This window comes from Serinus canaria, chromosome 8 (genome assembly GCF_022539315.1).
Source record: "Serinus canaria isolate serCan28SL12 chromosome 8, serCan2020, whole genome shotgun sequence".
Lineage (NCBI taxonomy): Eukaryota > Metazoa > Chordata > Aves > Passeriformes > Fringillidae > Serinus > Serinus canaria.
Window position 1 is genome coordinate 19,312,759 of NC_066322.1, and position 24,038 is coordinate 19,336,796.

General features: G+C 35.4%; 1 protein-coding gene across 2 annotated transcripts in view; it reads right to left on the minus strand.

Annotated features, from left to right (window-relative positions):
• Window positions 1-24,038, minus strand: part of COL11A1 (collagen type XI alpha 1 chain) — a 126,541-nt gene that overhangs the window by 93,551 nt on the left and 8,952 nt on the right. For both annotated transcript variants that reach the window (XM_009088488.4, XM_018912122.3), the window contains exons 2-4: window positions 17,931-18,098; window positions 13,938-14,151; window positions 11,385-11,547 (exon numbers count right to left, since the gene is read on the minus strand). In XM_009088488.4, coding sequence (XP_009086736.1) covers window positions 11,385-11,547; window positions 13,938-14,151; window positions 17,931-18,098 — 545 coding nt within the window. The remainder of the gene's footprint in view (window positions 1-11,384; window positions 11,548-13,937; window positions 14,152-17,930; window positions 18,099-24,038) is intronic.

The following is a 24,038-nucleotide window of genomic DNA, read 5'->3' on the forward strand; positions in this document are numbered from 1 at the left end:
GGAGACAAAAAAAAAAAAAAATTAAAAAAAAATACTAGAGACAGTTATTTGAATAAACTATAATTAAGTGAGCACTGTGTAAACACTATAGATTGTGTTGGAAAAATGTAACTGCTAAAAAATGTTGGGTTAGCCTCTACTTCCATATATCATGCATAAAAACAACACCACAGAAAGAGACCCACTATTCTGGATAATAAAAATGGCTCTGCTGAGATCCCCTACAGAGATCTTGTATGTTTATCATTTTCCACAGAAAGCTGTCTGGTATCCAGTGTAGTATCTTAACACAGTGGTACTATTTAAGCAGCATTAGGTTAATTTCTGCCAACATTTCCACTATAAATTTTCTCATCCAGGAGCTTCTTATACTCACATAAAAATAAGTTTGTTGGAAATTGGCACATGTTCTTGGTCAAAACCCATTAAATTCAATCTCTCACTATTTCCCCACAAGGGGGTGATTTTTAAGATTTATATACTTCTACCAGGATTTTTTCTGTTTTTGTTTTACCCAAAACAGGGGCAAATGAATACCTTTGTTAGTATGCCTGTGCCTGTTTTGTCTTTAAAGACAAGTTATCATAACTGATGGAAATCTACAGATGGGAAAATTCATAATTCTCTCAGTATATCCAGAATCACTTTATATCTATCATAACCTTTAACAAATTAAGAAAACTGGAGCATATTTTTAAATAGTAAATAATAATTGCAACATTCCTTCCTTTCAAAATGAAAAAAAAAACAGAGACAAAAGCAAAATTTCCTCAAACTGAAAATCAAAATCACAAAAAATCAAGCAATAATCTGCAATTTTACTACTTCTACAATTTTTTTTACTAACTTTTCAGTCATAAAGTAGGAAATCCTTTTATGGCACAAAATGGCTATATGTTACAAGTCAGCTTTTTACAGAACTCTAAGCCCACTTCACTTTCATAGACTCACGCGTGTCTCAGATTAATTTAGATTTAGAATATTTTTTTCTAAGCTTCTAGAAACACTACAAATGCAGCAGTTTCTTTCTCTGTCAGCAGTTATGGACTGTCTCCTTTATATTCCTTAATTCACTAAGGCTTCTTAATTGGGACATTTTACAAAACCCACTACACATACAGAAAAATCCCCCTTTGATTTCTTCCATGACTCCCTCAAGAGCTGGAGGGTTTTGAGAGGTTTTGTGCAGTCACTGTCAGCCTGAGCTATGCATCCCCCATCTCCAGCAAAGTGTTTCCAAAGTGCTTTGCCCTTTCTCTTTCACGAACCACATTAAAACCAAGTGAGGCAGAGGAAAAAATGAGAGAGAATAAGCAACTGTAAGACAAAAGAGGTAAGTGACCCTTTTGAGCAACCCAGAGGTGGATGTGTAGAACCTCTGTCCTCACCCTGCTGAGTTCAAGTCATGGTCTTGCTCTTTGGCCCTGAGCATTCCTGGCTGTCTGAGGTGCCTGGACAGATCTCCGTGTCCGCAGAGTGCCAGCCAGCAGGAGCCGTGCCCAAACAGCTCCTGAAACTACTGTTTAGTCAGAGAGCCTAAGAGAACACAGGTCCAGGAATACAGCCAGTACTCTGCAGCTTTGTGCTGGTCTTGAATGCCATGGAATTTTGGCACTGAGTTCTGTTGGATTGTGTGTTTGCAAGAAGCACTTGGTATGCTGTTACCACTTGGCTGAAATGTGCCTAAATTGGTTAAAGCTGTTCCTGATCCATTGACTGTATTTCCCAACCCCGCCTGTCTGCCTGTTATGGCTCCACATAGATGGAGCCCCTCAGAAATCCTACACAGAGTACATAGATTTTTACAGAATACATGCATTGCTACTAGCTATAAATGTGTGAGAAGTTTACTGAAGAACCAATTGATTTTACATTTGGAATCCCAAATGTTAATTCTCCTCTTTTTCCTTGAACATGTGCTATGAAATGATTCCAGTAAATTATTCATTTTCCTTTTCTATTTTTTGTTTTATTTTCCGTCTTTGCTAATTAAATTGTTTCTCTGAGTATTTTGTTCCGTGAAACATTGGCTGTACTGTAAGAATAGTTCAAGAGTTTTCCTTTCAGATCAGGTCAATCATACCAGCTCATGAAGGCATTACTGCAGATTTCATTATTGTGATTTAGTTACCATTCTAAGGTATTTGTTGGACATATCTATACTCTTTATTTTTTGAAACTTATTCACAGAATTGCTTCAGACTTTAAAAACACATTCTTTGAATTTAACTGTTTGATATTGTGAGATCAAAACAGAATTTTATTAAGTTCCTTGCAAATAAGCTACAAATAATCTGGTCATATTTCATGACCTGGAGTCATAAATGAGGCACATAAAGATCTACCTGCACAAGTTTTGAGAACTTTGAATTATGGGTTATTAAGAATTCCAATAGCAGACCTGTAAAAAAATCCTGGGGTACCTAAACACATATGCTCATGTCATATCATTTTTCTTGTATGAAAATTTCAGGAACAAAGGAAGTCTCATGGGGTAGGGTGATGAAAGCAAGAGAGAGCCAAAAATGGAGAAAGAAAAATACATTAAAATATACAAATACACTCAAGCATTTCTAAAGTACTCTGAAAAGTGAATGGAGAAAAAAAGGAAGTACAAAAGCCTATGGTCTATAGACAAGTTCTTCCTTCTCTATGAAAATTTCACGGCCACATCTGTTGGCAAAGATTGCTCAGGCAATTTCAAGTAAAGTTTAAATTTTAATATTTAGTTTGGATCCTAAATTCTTTATAGAAAAAGGAACTAAGCCGTTGTCAAAGCCAACATATAACTCACAAAGGCAATGCACAGTTCAATAATTCATTGTAATATGGAATAGAAATAGTTAAAGTCTATTAATATCTTCTTTCCTCTTTATTTCAGGGATATTCTCATAACTAAAATCAGAGACTTTTGAATGAGCCTCATGGTTATATGATAAAAGCTGCCTGAGCCAAGATAAAATATCTTGTCCAGCAATTATGCCTAATGTGAAAACATGGTGCAGAAGGATTCCTTCTAAGTGGTACTCCACAAGATAAGTTATTCTTTGCAGAATCCTTCAAGAGTTACTAAAAGGAGTTGTTTTGATTGGGGAACTATTCATCTTGTTGCATACCAGAGCAAATGTGGAGAACCAGGCTACAGAGCTAGAAAGAGAATATGCTCAAATCAGTAGAACAGTGCCTGCTGGAACAACTGCACACACATTTACTCACATCAACTGTTCTACTATAAGGAACAGCCCGGCTAAGAATGAGAAATGTGTGCTGAATTCACTCATAGAAAATTCCTCTGTGAATCTCACAGACATTCCACAGTGACATCCTGGAATGAGAAAATTTGTGTGTATGTACACTTCCAGGACTTATTGAAAAACTCAAAGTAATGCACAAGGTGAGGTATCTGCACTGTAAAAATAGTTTTGATATGAAAACAGTGCAACACTAGAAAAATGCAGTGTTGAGTAACAAAAAAAGAAATGGAGACCAAATTTGCAGGAAAGCAGCAAACTAACTAGTTCTCTTTCCAATTTTGGCTACATCTTCATGGAATTATTGCTTCAGTTACCCTTGTGGTCATAGTTGCTACCTGTGATTTCAAATTTTTGGAGTCTTCCTTAGATTCCACAGCAGAAATAGGAAAAAAGAAAATTTCCAGTTAGATATGGTCAGATTTTCTCAATTATATAAATCATCAAGGGCCTGACTAATTATTGCTATATGAATAAATGCTAATAGCTGCTTCTTACCTTAACTGACTTCATAAAATGTTTTAGATATGTGTCTTATTGAAACATTCTCTTTTCCTCCTAACTAGGTGATCTTACTAATGTTTTCTAGATATGGTGCACTAGAGAATTACAACCATAAAGTAGTCCATTTATAGTCTATTTAATAACTAAAAGTTCCTATCATTGAAAAAAGACACCTCTACTATTAACAGCCACATTGTAAAATGGCAAAAGTATGAATTCATAGAAGGCTGTAAGAGCACTGTACGAAGAAATCAGGGCAGAAATCACTGTTTTCTTCCAGTCTGTAAAATTTTAATAGTCTAGTTGTTCTCTACAACTAGAGATCTACAACTACAAACTCAAACAGTTCAGGGGCAGATTTAGGGATATCTCTTTTACAAGAATTTTAATAAAATAACCCTGCCAGGTGAAAGTTATTTTGTCCAGGGAATAGCAGGTAAGCATCACTTCAGATGCTCTGCAGGGAAAAAAACACAAACCAACCAAACAAAAAAATCCCTAACAATTACTTAAATGACTAATTTATACATTAGAGGTTCAAAAATACTTTCTTCAACTAGAGTGTGTGATGGTTAGAATTAACAAAATACATCTTCGTGATTCACACTGGATAACATTAGTATGTCTTATCTGCTTATAAGGATAATTAAATTTTAAAGATGTTTACATAAATTGTGATAAAAGCAAAACAAAGCAGTGCTAGGCACTAAATCAACTCAAAAGAAAAAAAAAATCTAAATCTTTCCTTTTAATATTAAGGCTAGAGCCTGAAATTACAAAGTGAGTTTTTCAGTAGAGCAGCAGCAATCAGCACAAATACCCCAACCTGGATATTTGTGCCAACTTTCTAATTAGTTATGTGACAGTACAGCTATAGACTCCAAAGAACAAAAGTCTAGACAGCATGGATATTATTACTATAGAGTTTAGAAAAACCTGCTGCAGAATTCATTTAATCTTCCTGCAAAGATTTGAGGGATTGAGGAATTCCAGGAGCCTTTAATATAATATTCCAGAACCCAGGCCCATTGTACAATATAGCTGGAGAAAGATATTTAGAGCCTGCCAGACTGAAGCACTGTAAAAGCAATAAATTGTGAAAACAGAATACTGCAGAGGTCAAAGTTTCTACAGAAATCAATGTATTTTGATTCTTTGAACACCATGCTTATAGAAGGATAAATTCAGCTTGGTTAAGAAATAGGTTGGTATGCCAATTCTAATTTTTGACCTTCCAAACAGAGCTGTTCACAAAATCAACTGCAATTCTTGGCTGAGAGATTAGATTTTACTACAATGCCTATGCAACAGCAAGTGTACACAGACACAGGCATGCACGTGTGCCCAAAGACATCCCATTTCCTAGATAAAAGACCTACAAATCTCTTACATTTTCATGTATTTTTGAAATATTATTTACATCTGTTGTTTAAAACTGATATGTATTAGACACAATAATAGGTGATAATAAATCCTATCTGTTAAATATTTTGAAACTTATGAAGCATGCAGCATTCTTTGACCTCAGGTTGTTAATTTTAAATGTAATTACTGACAGTTTTGTTAAATGACCATTTCTTTTTTTTTTTTTTTTGGAAGATGCCTTGAAAATGAACTTGAATTCCAATGAATTACCAGAACTTTGCCTTCTTCTTCTCTCCCCATCCTGCTTCCAAAAATAAGAAAGGGAAACTGGATTTACCTTTGTTCGTTGAACATAAGTTTGGAAATGCTATAAAAATTAAAAAACACCAGATCATCATTCTTTGAGATAAAAAATAATAAAGTAAACCCAAACAAGCCAAACAGAAAACTTTTGCAAGAAACACTGATTTTTTATTAGGTGCCTCTGAAATGAAAAAATTGTCTGCTTTGCTTTACTATTTTTTTGCTGCTGGTTTTCTTTTTATTTCTCAGTGCCCAAGCTGTCTGTCCACTTACTCTGGTGTTGATATCTAAAACACTGATTCTAAGTATTTTTCCCTGGAACTTTAAGCAGTTCTTTTCAGCCTGACAGACAGTCAGCGGGTCAGCAGCAATTACTGCATTACTATAGTGGGAACAGCTTTGGCAGCGTGTCCATGAGTTGGTGGTGCAGCTCCACAGGGCAGTGTGGAGCAGAGGATACTGAGGACCCCTCTTTCACACTCCATGCTGGGGGGCACTTTGGGCTGGCTGCTCTGTTCCACTTCAGCTGTACAGCAAATCTGAGCAGTCAGTAAAGTTCTGCTCATTCTGCTCCTGTCTGCATTGCACTCTGGGGCTTCCAGTGCCCACAGATATGTGAGGGACAGGTCATCAACTGCAGGCTAACCCACACCAGGGCACTCAGCCTACCTCTACTGCTTCAGCTGCTCACTCAGCTATTCCTACTCCTTTAAATAGGAATCCCATCCTGCACACAAGTGTTTTACTGCTTTTTTCATGAGAACAGATTAATGCCTAGTATCAAAATCTAAACCCTTTATTAACAAGTATTACTGCAGGGATTTAATCCATAAACTCTGTGCTGTTAAAGCTTTCATGGGCTTTAAATGAGAGTCTTATACATCAGGTTTTGTCTTGTTATACTCGTTTACAGCAAAATGCCTAAAAAGTTATGATATTGGTCTGATGTGTGGAGTTTTGAAGGAAAAAAGGTGTCTATAGGGAAATATCTGCATAAAGTCTCTGTTAGTTATTATTACAAAATAAAAAACTTGGATTGTTCACACCAACAGTACTAAATGAGGAGTGACAAATCCTTAAAGCTGGCAAAGAATAAAAAGATCCTTATTATTTATAAAACATGTAAGCTACAAACATATTTCAATGGATACAATTCAAAATTCCTTTACTAGGTGACATGTACCAGCATCTCACTAATTTTTGCTTCCCTTTTTATTTTCTTTTATTTTCTTTTTTTTTCATTTGCACTTTGGGAATTCTCTTCTTTGCAGTAAGCACTTACAAACCAGCTGTTCTTGCAATATGTATTTGAAAACACAGAAGACATTAATTTCAAAAGACACATATAAAAGTTTGAGGAATGTTGTGACAGTCTTTCAAAAACAAGCATTTACAAATTAGTTCCACTGATATCAAAAGATTCACTTCAGTGAGCAGGGGCTTAGCAGTGTAAATGAAGGTCTCATAATTTGGCAGTTAGTAATAATACAGTTTCTAGACAGCATAATTTTATTGTTTTAAGAGGCATTCATGGTTTATAATTTGCTTCTCATCATTTGTATGCACCTGATGCTTAGTGCTTGCTGAATTCACTATCTTGTTTTTAACATTATATTGATTTCCATATTAACAAAGCAAAACGTCACAAAATCTCAGATTAGCACTTATATTCCAGAATGAGCAGCAGGCAACTCCAAATTAGAATTTTCTCACATAAAGCACACAACTGCCCACTAGATTTAGAAAACACTTTGGATCATTTTTTCCTTGCTTTTACAGCTAAACCAGAATCTTTCTGACAGCACCACTAAAAAAAAATGCCTCTTAGCTGGAGTACCAGTAGGTAAACTTATCAAAGAATATTTTGTGGTTTGGATATACAAAACCAGTGAATTTGGCAGCAATTTTTCATATTCTCAGGACACTAATTGGCCCTTTCTTTCTCTCAGTGATCTACCTGATCTCTGGACAGCCAGTATGCTTACTTATTCAGAAATTATTGATCATCATAGGAAAGTTATGTCATGAGGTCATGTCACACCCATTAAAATGTAAGCACTTAAAATTTGCCAGTGTGCTACAACATATTCTGGTATTACTGCCAGAATCAGAGCAGAGGACAACTGCCTAGAAAACAGAGGTTAGTAAGAAAAGGAAATGGAAATGGTCAAGAATTTAATTTAGTTAAATCTTGTACTACAGACCTAAAATAACACAATTAGAAAAAAAAGAATATTTGAGCCACTGGGATGTAACATTGTTTAAAAGGAAGTGTGAAACATTACTCACAGGAACAATATTTGTTCTGAAGCTTCTAAATGAATGACCCATGCAAATATGTTAGAGCAATATGACAGAAAGAGTATTCCTTTTTCAAAAGATACAGTCAAGTTGTGAGGAGGTCAGAATAATGTAATAATACCAAATGTTCTGGACTCATTTGCATACAGCTGCTTTCAATGAGAGTGAGTTACCTTAGAAATACAATGGGGCTCGGTGCAGTTGTGTTCTGCTGCACATATTGGTACAAGACCAAAAAAAACCAGCATCATCTTCAATTAGTAGGTCACTGAAGAGTAGGAATTCATTATATGTATCTCCAGGTTATTATTTCCACATTTTAAATTTCCATTCAGTTTGAGGAGACTGAAGAGTACTCCACTGTTCCAATGACCAAAGCATTGGCTTATAATGAGAAAAATATCACTATTACCCAAGAGAAGATGACCTCTGTGATGCATGGATACAATATTAACTCTTCTGACACTCTCAGCAAAAGGTAATTGTTTTTAGGGGCTTCCTACATTTAAGCTAACAAAGGCTGCATGTGTCATATGAGAAGTCTGTTGTAAACAGTTTTATATCTTAAACAGTTAAATCTAATGTCATCACTAGATAACTTCTGGAATTTCCTGCCTACGAAATAAGACACTTTGTGTTATGTGTATCTTCAGTGACTATTGTGATCTCAAGATATAGCAGGGTTCATAACACAGAAATGCTAACAAGGAGACCTGTGAAATCACCAAAAGTCACTCTGAGCTGCCATGAATGAGAAAAACAGAACATTTAACACATAATCATGACACTTTCAAACAAGGATAGATTTCAGGAAACAGCACTAAACTTTAGAAATTGTAGCACCAGTAGCTAAGGGATGGATAAATTCTTGTTAATAAAACGAAAAGAATGCTGTCGAGAGAGTAGAAAAGCAGTAGACAAACTCATCATGAACTAGATTGTTTTGTTTGGCCAGACTTAGGACAGAGGTCACTTGGCTCATTCACCCTCCAGAAGATGCGACAGAGGTGAGACCTCACTGCAGTCTACAACTTCCTCGAGAGGGGAAGAGGAGGGGCAGGCACTGATCGTGACAGTGACAGTGACAGGAGCCGAGGGAATGGCCTGGAGCTGTGCCAGGGGAGGTTTAGGTTGGATATCAGCAAAAGGTTCTTCACCTAGAGGGAGGCTGGGCACTGGAACAGGTTCCCCAGGGAAGTGGTCACAGCAGCAGCCTGACAGAGCTCAAGAAGCATTGGGACAATGCCCTCAGGGAACATGATGAGATTCTTGGGGTGTCCTGTGCAGGGCCAGGAGCTGGACTCGATGAGCCTTCCAACTCAGGGTATTCTATGATTCTATGATCCATTAAAAATGCCCAGTATTTTTTTAAACTTTGGGGTACATTCTAATTTCAACATCCACATTTTTACATACAGATTCAGATAATTGACCATAGGTATAAATTATTCCATGGTGGCTAATCAGTAACAAAGAAAGCAGAAACATCCCAAAAGCAAGGATTGCTAGCTTCTATTTTAAGTAAGAGCTGAGACTTAATCTAAACCCCCACCAATTTCATGAGCAGTTTCATGAGTCTTGTAAGACTGTAAGTGATTTCTCTGAATAAAAAAAGAGAAGTTCACTCAGTTGAGTAAGAACACCTAATCACTGAAGAAATTCAGAAATGTACAGTGAGGCTAAAAAAGGTAGAAATGTTGCTGTTCTCAGTACTGAATCTTAAGATTCAGCCTCTGAATTGACCTTACAGACAGCTGCACAATTTCTTTTGTGAGTCCAAAGGCTCCTTCTCAGTGAGTCTCAGCTGGAATTGAAACACTGACTTGCCATGTCAGTGTACCAGATGTCAGAAAAAAATCTGGCAGAGAACCAGCTACCACTACTTTCCTTTTCCCTCCTTCCACAACTGACAACACCCACAGAGAAAAGTAATTTTAACTCATTCCAGCAAATTCTGTGAAATTATATCCTTGTGTCCATTTTGACTTCACACAGGTTTGACTTCAGGAAAAATGCAGAGTTATTTTTGATTTTCATCAACTAATCTGGTAATTCTGATTAAAGTGCTAATATCAATTTGCTAAGTTATGTCTTCATCCAACTTTATTGACTCTCAACAGTTGCACCGAAAAATAATTGTATTCTACCACATCCCTTCCTATCTTTAAAAGTAAATGATAAAATAAATATCTCCCTTTACACACATATCATAAAAAAATATTTCCAGCAGATATGTTCGAATATTTCAGCACCTCTGAAACTTCAGACAGATATTTTTATTTAGTGATTGCACTGAGTTAAACAAACCAATCATCAGTGTTTATCTATTGTGTATTGCCCTGCTTGAAAAGTTTTTAAATGGTTACAAACTTTGCAAGAACTAGCCAGACCTTGCTGCTTTAGCTTCTATTATAATCTAAAATCACATGGAAAACACTAAAAAAAAGTAGTCTAATTTTATTTTTCTCTGAATTATTTTTAATTATGCATATTCACATTGCACATGTTTTTGACTGTTTATTGGGAAAGCTGGTTTCTCACCTAAGAAAGAAATACAAATGAAAATGTAAAGTAATTAACCCATGAGGAGACCAAAAAATCCTTGTCACATCCCAGACAGAGGCAACTATGGAACTCATCTTCAAACAGAAAATAACGTTCCTCAGATGTGCAAACTGTATTGGGGACTGCAGGTGAATTAGGCTGCAAATACCAAACACATCATACTAACTGATCCCCTAAATCACCCCAGAAATGTCCATATTTAAAAGGCCCACAATTCGTCATGTCCATGGAAAACAAAGATAACAATGTCACAATGCTACACTCAAAATTCCTATTTCCCCTCTTGATACCTATGCAGCTTCTCAAGCATATGTTCTGCTTAAAGCTAGAATTAAAACTGTGGACATTTATAGAGCACAGATGTTCTGTAGATGAAATAACTACCAATCTGTAATTTCTTATTTTTCATTTTTAATTTAAATTTTTCAATTTTAACCATTGTATAACAATGTTATAAAAGAAACTCAATAGTACAGATTTAAGAAGTTTCATAATTAGTCTGTAAAAATAATTATTGGCATAAGGATTCTACCCAGAAAGGCCTCATGATTGGCATTTACTTACTTCCTTAAAGGCATTTTACCCTTCCTATATGTACTTCTTGGCCAGTAAGTGATGGAAACATATATGTCCTTATTGCCAAAGTATGTTCCATTTACTGGAAAGAGTAATAGGGGGGATAAACACTATAACAGATTCATATTACACAGAAAACTTTCCAGGTCCTTCTCCCCTGGTCTTAAATACTGTTAGCACACACATATGTCTGCAAATGCTTAAGAGAGACAGAAAGAAAATGATTCAGTAGCATACTGCACAGCTTTCCCTGATTAATTCTCCCAAATATCTCAGGTATCTCAATATTAGCCAGAAAGACAAAAAAAGCAACTCCCTTCCAGATACAACAAAAAGGACAGAAAAATGCACCATATCTTCCAACAATACTTCTCCCTGTTTTTCTCTTTTGTTTCAGCCTATACTAATAGGTTCTATAAATCAAAGTTCCTACATTACACCAGCATTTGACCTAAAAGATTATTCTGGTTTGCAAAAAAAACTCAAACTCAATTCCATTTGTTCATTATTGATTTTTACCTCAAAAACTTCTTCATCCAGAATCCTGGTTCCAAAGACAGTGATGCCATTGGTGTCCACAACTGCTTTGTCACTTCTGTCAAGTGGTTTTGTAGTTTTTTTGTTACAGTCAACAATCATTGTAACACTCTTTTTCTCCACACTGATAGCCACTCGATGCCACCTATTTAAAAAAAACAAAACAACAATATAAGTTGACTGTAATTTATGTTTTTAAAACTAGGTCATTGTGTTCTTATCAAATCAGTTTATAGGAGATGATGCACAAATTAATTCACAGATAAAATTTAAAATGTCTCCCTTTTTTCTTTTTTCTGCACATACACAAGTGTACAAAGATTTTTGACTAGTTGCTGTACACATTCTGTCCCTCAGCACAAAGGGGTCTGATCCACAGCTCATGGTGAACACCCTCTGTAAGGTGAACCTCACACTGAGGTTCTCTGCAGCTTTAACCAGGGAACATTACCAAACTCTAATTAGATGTCAGTGCACAGTTTACATTTTAATAGATTGAACAATCTGACAGCAGATTCTTTTCATGAATGTGTTTGATTTTCCAAATTACTTGTGCAAATATAATTAACCCAGCAGGTTATTATTTATTATTTACAATTCACTACTTTTTCTGTGTGATCAACCATCAAAATTTTACCATGTTCTTTTATATATCTGAAGGTATTCCATAGCTATAGAGAAATACATACAAACAATTCCAACACAGATACTTTTCCAGATAAATATATTTACAAATACTTGGCACTATTCCTGCAACAATAGCCTTGCCTACGTAATAGTCACGAAAAAGTGAATGAAGTGATGCAAAGTAATGACAAGTGACTTGACTTTAGAGACATTTGAGAATAAAGTTTTGTATGTTTTGTCCCAACTCTACTATGTTCTTTATGAGACTTTATGAATAATCATGACAGACTACATTAATTTTGTGAGCCTCTCTGCTATGAATAATGTTTAAGAACAAAATCAGACCACTCTGTATTCCACCATGGAGCAAAATGTTAAAGAATGTTTGATAGACCAGAGCAAAAAATGTAAAATATGTCATACTAATGATGGGTAGGAGTAAGGCTGGAATCAAATTATTTTAGCTGGAATTTGTGGCATTAGGGTTGCCTAAATCAGAGAGAAAGCTTAGATCATTGTTACAAAGAGTGTCTGTGTATCAAAAGGAACACCTTGAAGCTAATGGAATCTGACTGCTAAACAGTATCACTGAGCCAGAACTATAATTCCATGTTTTCTCTGGAATGCTGTTAAACACTATTATTATAAAAGCAAACTGGCCATGCATCCTCAGGCACATTACACTGTTCACACTTTTTAAATATATCTCAGTTTGAGATGAAGATTGTTGTCCTAGATCCTTCATAAAATAGCTGAGTCAGACGAAAATTGTTGGCTTATCTTTTGAAAGTGTGTAGAAGCTGAAAGCATAAAGCCCTAGCTCACTGTGCCTAGGATTGACTCCAGTTGATTTAGAAGCTGTACAGTCTCAGTGCAGGAAGTTGTACCAAACCAAGTTTATTTTTATTCCTTCATTTTAGCTACTTTATCAACATTTTGGATTAAATTCTATGCCAAAGCTTTGTTATTTAGCAAAAGCCCATTAAAAATATGCTCCTTTTTTTATCACTCCTTCTGCTAGGGATATGAATCAAATCTAGGTTTCATCATATAATTTCATTGTCTGGTAATACTAGGCCAAGAAGACAATTAATATTTTCCTTTTTTTTTTTTCTTTATTGCTTTATAAACATGTTTCATTATAGTTCAATTTTTGCCCTTCCTCCCTGAGTTGTTTACTTTTGCTTTAGTAAATTTATTTCTGTGTATCTCTGAAGACTGTGGTTGCTCCTCTTGGACTGCAGCACAGCAAATAAGAAGCCTCTGAAAGAATGAATGTCCTTTTACAAGCACTGGAACAACATTCCCAGAGAATGACTGCTTGTCTACAAAGCTACAAAAAAACTAACAACTGCATTACTAATGCCACAGGTATTTGAGATTAATTCCTTTACTGAGGGTGCAGTATAAATCCTTATTCTTTCCTGATTTCCTTATACATAGGAATGTCAAACTATTTTATTTATCTGGTTTGGCTCTGGATAGAAGAAATTCTGTGCTGTCCTGTCAACTTGTCTTCATACTGCCAACTACCACTAAGTGGAGCAGACATTTCTTTTAGCAAGACTGTTCCTTGAGACTTTTTGATAACAGCTTCTTTATATACTGCACAGGAAGAATATTCATAGGTTTAGTTTGGGTTGGATTAACTTCTATGACTATTTTCTCACCCTTGATTTATAAAATCAAGGCAGATGAGATGGTTTGTTTCATTTATAGCTTTGTGCGCCATTTGGAGCTGGAACTGTATTCTGCTGCAAAGCTGCTCTAATTTTGTACTACACCAGTCCAACTAGCTAGAAAGGATGTTACTGACATATTTAAATATTTAAGGAAACTGTTTGTAAATAGATACTCACATATACAGTGGTCTTCAATACATTCTTAATTTTTAAATTTTACACTTACTTGCCATCAGCAATGTTGACTGTTCTGAAAAGAGGATAGTCTTCTGGGGCAGGTTTTCCATTTTGGTCTTCAAACAGGAAGACAGGGGATCTACCAACTTCAACACCTACTTGCTGAATTCCTTGTTCATTGTAGATAGACAAAAGGAAAGACTGAATACCCTTTTTAGGTTTTACTGTCATTAATATTGAAAAATCTTCTGGAAAACTTCCACCTGCAAATAAAGTGATATATACAGCTATAAATTCAGAAAATATGAAACCATTTTTCCATTTTTTCTATAAGCACATAGGATCCAGCCTACAAACTGCAGGGCTTTCTAATTCTCAAAAATGAGTACATAAAAATTATATTAGGAACATTTTTGGTTTGGTTTGAAAGGGACCTTAAACTCATCTTGTGCGAGGGATGCCACTCACTAGACCAGGTTGGTCAGGGCCTCATCCAAGCTGGCCTTGAACACTTTCAGAGTTGAGGCATTCACAACTTCTGTTGGCAAACTGTTCCAGTGCTGGACCACTCTCTGAGTAAAGAATTTCTTCATAACATCCAATACTACTCTCCCCTCTTGTACTTTAAAGCCATTTCCCCTTGTCCTATTTACCTGCCCATGTAACTAGTCCCTACCCCTGTTTGCTGTAAGCCCCTTTAAGTACTGAAAGACTTAAGAGTATTTAAAGGTTACTGAAAGACCCCCACCTCCCCATAATGGAGTAAACTCAGAGCCTTAGCTCCTCCAGGCTGAACAAGCCCCGCCCTCTCCGCCTGTCTTTTTAGGAGAGGTGTTCTAAGTCTATTGTGAAATCCTGTAATAACACAGAATATGAAATAACCATGGTAGTTTCACATTCACTGCTTTTTTAATCCATCTTCTGTTTAGCAACCTTCTAATTTAAAAGTGTGCACTACAATTTCAGTCAACATAGCAAGCATCTGTAGCATAGCAAAGAAGAATCTCTGGTACTTCAGTAGCACTTGATAACAATTTTAGCTTCTCTCTCACAACATATATTTGAGTCTTTCTGGAATTATATTGTGCATAGCTTTAAAAAAAGTACATAACTAGTTTTCTTCAATGGGAGATTTAAGCAAAATCAAAGAATGTTACTTTCACTTATTCCCTGAGGCTTTCTTTTTGAAGTAGAGATGATGTATCAAACACTGTTTCCACCTTTACAACTAAAAATAAACACAAATAAAAGTAGATAAAGTTTATAAAGGAAGTATTGAAGTGCTTCTCCTGTTGAATCTTGTGGTTAATCTGCATTTTACTTGATGCAAAACTCTATTAGGCTTAATAACAAACAAAGTGTAAGACTGAAATTCTAAAACTCAGAATATGCTCTGGATCCATGTGGCTTCAGCTGTAATTTGGCACACAAGAAATAGATAAGAATCTAATTATAACATTGGCAATGAATATAACTGCAGCTCTGTGTGCAGGAGACTGAATAAAACCTCCTTAAACATTTTAATATAATAGTAGAGCAAGCTTTAATAATAATATCTTGTGGTTTTGGAATTAATTAAAGCATGTAAGAATTCATCAAACTCTGATTTTGGAATTTCTTCTTCCAACAGAGAAAATAGAAGATTGTTTCCAAGAAAGGTATTATGGGAAAGCTCCAAAGAGTCTAGATTCTTCCTTGAAGACAAATTTTTACTTCTTGAATTACAATGTGTAAACAAAATGTGTAGCATTTCCCTTCCTATTTAAATTACATTCTAGCTTTGTAAACTAGAACCCCTGGTCTTACATTTTTATTTTGTTGGCTGCCAAGATACTTTATGAGCTTTCTACCCCTTACTAACTTTTTAATGGAAGCTTATTGAAACATTGTAGTAACATAGACCGTGTCTATATATCGTTTTGACCTCTTATTTTGAAGGAATCAAAGCTCAACGGATAGGAAACATTTCATTTACTCTGATGAGTCACTGGTAAAAGTTTTTCATGACAGGGTAAAGCACATTAAGTTAAACTGCGTTATACCTTCTAATGTCATAGCAAATAGATGAAAAAAAATGGAAAATAAAGAAGATGACTGTCAACACAGGCCAAAGAAACTGATAGAAAAGCACTGAGTACTTGCCCTATCTGCACTGTTAATGTGAAAGATGTGTTGAAAGTGCTTAAGGCAGGTGATAATAATTCAGCTTGTCTGGGTATGTGCTCTTCTCCTAGGGGGAAAAAGTGAACTGTTTAGGAAAGGTGACTGAAAGGAGTCGTGTCTCAGCTCAGTCGTTTCTGTAATCGCTGTTATGGCATAATATTCCCAATGTTTTATCTTGAATCTACTTTGAGTACTCAGAAGAAAATTTCCTCCAAACACAGCTTTGATTGAAAAAGTCAGAAAAGAAATTACATTTTAATATGAAAACTATACATATTGAATCTAATATATAAAACTATATGCATCTATAGTTCTTGGACAAATATCTGGAATATTCTTCAAAGCCTTCTTAAAAACTTTCTAATTTCTTGTTAATTGGAATGGTTCTATTTGAACAATAACTACAGATAACAGTAAGAATTGGAGGGAAAATATCTAGAAAAATCTTTTTATGTATCTGGGCTATCATTCCTTTATGCTTTTGTAAAGGATAACTAAGAGTATGTACAACAACAGTACCACAAAAATCTTTTTAAAAATGGAGAAATTAATGGATGTAGTAATTCCTGATGAGTTACAGGAGTTAGATGAAAGCAAGGATAGGACAGATTAAAATGTGTGTTGTTTAGCTGAAATGATATCTCGCAGCTTGATCTTATCTTGGATATCTATAGTCTTTCCACTGCTACACAGCACTAAGAAAAAGAGACACAATCACTCACATTTCTTTAATAATCTGAACAATGAAGATTTCTTGTGGTGAGGAGAGAGGATGCCTGTACCACAAGACTGAAGAGAAATAAAGTACCATAATCACTGCCAAAAAATTGTTTTGATTGTTTTTTTTTTACTACTGTAAAGGATAGCAGGAAATTTTCCATTCGACTTAGTGGAGAAGATATATTAAAACCTGAGGAAGTGTATGAAAAATAATATAAATATTATATATTTAGTGAATTTTGCTTTGATCTTCTTCCATCAACAATAAGTGATGAGTTAAAGGAACGTGTAAGTTACTCTTGAACTGTGTATAGCTGTTTTTCATGTTGCTCTGGGAACACATTATTACTACAAAATAAAGCGTGCTTGACCCTTTTCTGGATCTGAGTGATATCTATATAATTGCTGCTCTAAAGGACAAAAAAAAGAGAGCATTTTTCTTTGCCACTTCTAATCTCTATGTATTCTGTATGACTTGTTCTAACTCTACATGATGTGTCAAAACAGAAAATTTACGTCTTCAAAGATTTTGAGTTTTAATATTCTTACTATCATTTTCCTCAACTGTTTGAGTCAAGTGACAAGTGATAGCGAAATAGTGGAATAAAAGTCTCTCTGTAAATCTTTCCCAAAATGTGACTATTTCATTTTAGAGAAATTTGAGAGAAGATAGAATCACAGCTATCCACAACTAGCCTTGTTTAGTCCCCCAAATACCCAGATATTCTGAGGTAATTTTTACCAGATGTTACTTCTGGGAATGATTTTGCAATGGCCAACCACATCTCATTTCTCCCACTGCAGCATTACTCCAGGAAGCACAACTGTTCTTAAATGCACTACTGAAACAGGCAGAGACTTGCCAAAGCCACCAAATAAGGTTTCCATCAGATAGCACCATGAAAGAACAGGTAATATGACTTCCAAGTCAATTCCAGCAGTGACAGAATTTGATGAAGAGCTTTATAACTGAAGCCAATAATACCTGACTTATTTGGTGGATAGAGTCCATCCTGCCATTCAGATGCAGGCCCAGCTCTGGGGATAAGAGAAGTGTTTTGTGCTACTGATGTTGGACTACATGCTATGCTTTAGAGAACATAAAAACATATGCAGCAAGGTAGTGTACAAAAAAGTAACAGCTTTCTGCCAATCTTACCTGGGTACAGCTGCTTTGTTGGGGCACTCAGCTGTGCAGTTTTTGAAACCCTGTAAGCAACATCCGATCCTTTTGAATTCCTTCTGTTTGTGCAAAATCCTGCTGTTCTTGTTACTCCTTCTGGAGAATTGTGAAATTCTAATGCTTTTAGCACATCAACGGGTTCAGCTGACAAAGTTACAAAAAAAAAAAAAAGGAAAACAACAACAAGAATTATTTATCTTGCATATCTATGGCACCCAGCCTCCAAAAAAGCTTTTAATTTCTTTGCAAAAGTGTATGTCTAATTAGAGCAGTAGCTGCATCCTATTTTGATTTATTGCACATAACTGCTACACCATAATACTATTTTTATAGGATTATTCATTTTTAAATACGTAAGAGTTCATCCCATCCAATGTGCTTTTCATTATCAGATTTTCCAACTACTTGACTACACACTGAAAATCACCAATTCCAAATGCTGAGGATCTTGCTGGTTGAAACTTCCAATACATGCTTTTAATGAGTGACTTCTGAGAAGTGGAACTGATCTTCAAAGTTTGCACAAAACTTTCAGAAGAATTCAGCTGCTAATAATCTGCTACCACAAAATCATCTGTTGCTAACATTAAAATATATTCTGATTACACATAACTACTTTCTCAGACACAAAGGAATAAGGAAGCAGCTAAACTAATTTCACATGCAAGTTAGAGAAAGAAAAATGTACCTGCTGTGCCTGCAAGGACTAAATGGGCAGAATTGCAGTCTTTCATTATTTCCAAGTTAAAATGCAAATTTATACTTTAGAGACCAAGTACAATAAGACTGCATCTGTTCTGAGTGTCTAACAATCTAAAATTGAAATCCAGAGCTGTTATTGCACTGTTATTTGATATTGATGCAAATTAAAACAAACAAAAAAGCCTGCATACATATGTAAAGCCAACAAAAAGCCTTAATGTATAAAAGTTCTCCATGGCAAAAGGGCAAAGTACTGAAAGGACAAGCACTTCAAGACAGGCAGTGAGACAAACCAGTTAGCATACTGCATGTCTTTTCTCCTAGGAAAAATTAAGGTGCTCATTCATGTACTCCCCACACATCATGGCTTTTTTAATGCCTTTTTTTTTTTTTAACAGAATTTCAGTAGACTTTTTTGTCACATGGATTATTCCACATGTTTTATCTTGGCAAACTCATAACCACTTAATTTGGGAAGACAAAGTCTTAAATGACTTTCAATGTTAAAGATGAGAAATGAGCTTGGTAAATCTGACTCCACATCTTTGAACTGCATAGTGGCATTAATTATAGGTAATTTATTGTCTGTTATTCATTTTACGTGTCAACAAATATCATCTTAAGGTTCAAAATTCACTGCCTGTGAATAATCAACTATTTAAACAAGTATTTCCACAGATGTGAACAAAGTTAAGTTTAACTAGCTCATCCTATTCATCTCCTGACAGTGCCAAATATAAAAAAACTCAGCTCTGTGGTTAAACCAATCTTTGTTTTCTCAGTCAGCCTAGAATGCACATAACTTCTTTCTTAAAATATATTCACAAGAAAATGCTTGTGAACTTTAAAACTTTTTCTTCACATCTTGCTATTTTTCCTTTCCTCATTGGATCATCATTGTGTCATTAACATAAACCAAATATCCAATGTTTGTTGCAAGCTAACACATTGGGAATGAATGTTATTGTACACAAGTGAATTTACCTAAAATCCACATACACAGAAAATTCAACAAATTATGTTAAACAGTCTCAAAAGAAAAGTTTCAATAGTGTGAAAACACTGTGGTATTAGTATAACTTCTCTGTTGAGTACTGAAAAAATGGATATAATGTATTTTTATAGGTGTTCCAAAAAGTTCTGAAGGAATTGCTACACATACTGCAGGAACATTCTGAAGGAACAGCCACACATTTTTCTCCAGTAACCAACAGCTATCTTTGACATACCTATATTAATTTGAACCAGTAATGTAGAACCAGTCACCAGAAATATTAGTACAAATTTCAATTTACTGTGTAAGTCAGCCACTGCTACATTCCTTTATCCTTTGCTCTTTTCTATAATTTGTACCAGATTCTTCATTATTTTTTAGAATAATGGTTTTTCTTTGCCTGACTGCCTGGGAGACTATTCACCCATAAAAAAGATTATTCATTACTCCCTGCTAGTTCTGCTGCTAAAAAACTTCCAGACAAGAAACAGAATAATAATAGGACAATCTTCAAACCACAAATTCCAAATAATAAGAACAAACACTCTGCTAATAGTCCACAGTTGACTATTTATTTATTTCCACAAACTGTGATTCACAAAACATAAAATAGCAGGAGTAGTCAGTTTAAAATAATTACTAGAAATGTTGTGTGGTCCACAAACTAAGATCTCATCTTGTATTTATATGGGGCAACATTAACATAACCCACATATTGACAGGTCAAGAATCTTTCATGAAACCTTACTTATGGTGCATAAAACAGCTTGCCTATATGATTTAACTTTCCCCAATAGTTTTCTCAAAAATTAAAGAAAAATGCAGATTAATGATAGATAATCTTATGCTTCTGTGTCCTTCCAGTTTGGTGTCAGTATTTCAGATGGCAAGGAAACAAATAAATCATGCAAACAGCTCTGTTCACCAGTTCTTGGGACTTAATTCTCCTTATGAAATTTGGATATCAGCTCTGAAAACTCAACTCTGTTTGCCAGGGCAAATTTGACAAAATACAGGATCCAGATGCAGAAAGCAGGTCCCTTACATAGATGTTTATGGCCATGTTGCACTGCTGTTTGAAGGCTATCTTTTGCAAGAGGTGTAAACAAGCCAGATGATGCCACAAGACCACCTTGTGAAAAGAAGCCTGTGTTCATCAGGGCTAGCCTGCAGTCTGCAATCAAAATGCAAATTTCTACTCAGTTACTTTTGCAGAGAATTACTCTTCTCACTAATGACTATAGTGCAAAGTTCAACAGCATTATGTCCTTGGTTCAGGAGAGTTCAGAGAGACAGCTCTCACTGCCACTGAAGACTGTACAGCAGTGGCCAAAGCAGAAATGTTTAAAAATACCAGAATTTCGGGAATGGCAAAGGTGAATTCTTCAAAAAAATCAGAACTGTGTGAGATGGGCGCCTGAGCATTCCAGTATCTTTCAAGATACCAAATGATTAATCATTTAACTCCATCATAAGTTCCTGTATTTTCAAATATAAAGAAGGTAAAACACACAAAGAAAAATTAATGGTGTCACATCTCAAAACCCAAAATGACTTGTAACTTAAAAACTGCAGAATCAAATCCTGTGGTATGACTGAAGTAGATCCAGTCACTCTTCACTCAGTAAGCTTTCCATATTTACAGTGGTGTGGATCAGAACATTTGATCCAGAGCATTTCATATTAAGTGTAACTCCAAAGCCATATTTAGTGTTCCTTTCCTTTTCCTTTAGCTTACTTACATTAGGAAACTTATGAAAAAATTTCAGAATATCTCTGCTGGAAATTAAAAGGATTGTCTGAAGCTAAGTCCTTGTAAACTGGATGTTAGATCACACTTCTACATTGCCAGGTCAGGAGAGAGTATCAAACATCACATACATGAGGGGAGCTTCATGTGTTTTCTGTTTACTTGGAGCAGAAGAAACTACATGTAAAAATTTACTTCCAGTTTTGGTTAGTATTTCCAAGCCTGCATTTCATCTACAGGCATGATACATTTGTTTTAAAGGCTATGACAATGCTTTCTATTCCATTAATTCATAACCGTATATTGTAAAAATAGAATGCCATTAGAGATTTGGAAAGTCTGTAGAAATCTAGACTACATTATTATCATATAATCACACTTGAAAATGTCATAGCTCTCATTCACTCCACAATATCTAAACTGAAGCGGAATCTGTGATGTATCATTATTAATAATACTGTTACAACACATATGGATCAAATTCTGCTGCCCTTATATTGCATTACACCTCATAATTACTACCATTGCTCAGTGTGGTATCATCTGGAGTTAAGCAGCATCTGGTGAAAACAGCAGATTAATATCTAACATGCCCTAACATCACAAATATAAACAACATCATTATTCGAGTTCAGAGGACTTGCTTCCTTCACTTAGACTTCCTGACACTGAGCTGCAATCTATTACACAACAAGGCTCTGCCTTTCTCTGGGTAGAAATTGTCCATGGAAGTGGTTCCTAAGTACCATAACAATACAAGTAAGGACAGCAGAGAAAGGAGGGGCTGAGAAACTGTAAAGGAGGGCAGAAACTGAAGTCCTTTGGACCCACAGCATGTGCTCATGACTTATTCACTGTGGGACATCAAGCCTCCTCCTCTTAAGGATGACCCCAGTTTTCAGTAAAAATGCTTAGCAATTCCATATGTCCCTATGGAAACACTTCTTGTAGATGATCACACAACCTTAGGTAAAACAATAGATACTACAAGAAAGGGGCAAGTTGTAACATATGCAAGAAAATTTGCATTGGAATGGTCATGTCTGTTCATTACTTTTGGATTTACTGAAATGTAGACAGTAATTAATGAATGGTACTTAATCATATCTCCTTAGTTTATAAAATATGTATTTTGTCTGTTACTGAGATCTTAGATGGTGAACTTAGTACCTTAGTAAAAGGATCTGCATCAGCCGCCACCATCAAATTTCTGTATCATGACAAAGTCTGACCCTGAAAAGGCAAACTGCACAGAAGCCAAAAAATGATGAATCAACAGTGCATCTAATGGCAGCAATACCATCTTTGGAATTATAGCAGGTGTAATCATTTTGAATAAATAGTAAAATATATACATATTATTGTTCTAGCTACAATAACTTTTAAAGGTCAATTATCTTTATTTTAGTGACTTTTCAATATTGAAAATGTTTTGATCTACAACATGCTTTTTGCAAAGTTTTACTCGGATCAATTTAGTGAGTGACATTATTATACATGTGAGGTTTGTAAATGTTAGGCCATTAGCACACACTGAAAATAGAGCTGTACTGTTTTACCTAAATAGAATGTTCTGTCCTGTATCACCCACCCTAAGTAGCTAATGTGTATGTGTCAATAAATTATTAATTAAGCATATGTAAAACCTGATTTTACATATGCTTAATTGTAATATCAGCATACATATCATCTTCCAATCACAGTATCTTACTAGTACTTTAGGCCTGCTGTAGTCACAAATGAATTGAAAAATTCTGTATCATATTATTTTCATTCAAATAAAATGCCATGAACACTTTATTACTGGAATTTTTTTTCAGAAGAAAAAAATTACTGCATACTTGTGCTTTTTCAGAATTATTTTTTTACCCATCTAGGCTAGCTGACTATCAGCAAGATTTCTAACCTAGGTACAGCTGCATTAAGAAGCAGATTATGTGCCAATTCCATGAGTGGATGCAATTCCACACTAGTGTGGGTCTCACACAGTATTTCATGTCTTACTCAGATCTGATTTAGCAGGATCCTATCCCAGCTGTATGCAGTGGCTCTCATTACCCTTTGAACACACAGACTGAAAATCCATTACTCACTGAATAGAGAACTTTTGAATGAGTTTTACTATTCCTTAAAAGATGACCATGGAAGACAGAATGGGCCTATCTAAAGGTCCAACACCTTAAGTTTTCTTCTATTTAACATGGAACATGCTGCAATCCACTTACAAGCTGCAGTGAGCCCTGAACCTTTGCAGATAGGGTCTACAAAGCTTGACATCTGCTCTCCTGCTATAAACTACACAGCAAAGCACTTTTGAACTGCAGATGAAGGGGCTGGTGGCTAAGGACCAGACAGTTCAGTTATTGAAGATAGGATAAAATCATATTGAAGATAGGAAACCATCATCTGCATTCTCAGAGGGAAGGACTTCACCATCATGCCTCAAAGTGGACAGGAGAGTGACTCTGGTGGCAATGTCTGGCTACAAAATTCATTCCCATAAAAAATTGTCCAGGGGATGACTCATTTAGACTAAAATATGTTTACTTCTGTCCAATTACCTAATAAAGCAAAGAAGTTGAAATCCTATTATATTTAGATTTTGGTCTGTTAACTCCTGGTTGTTAGTCTCTTAATT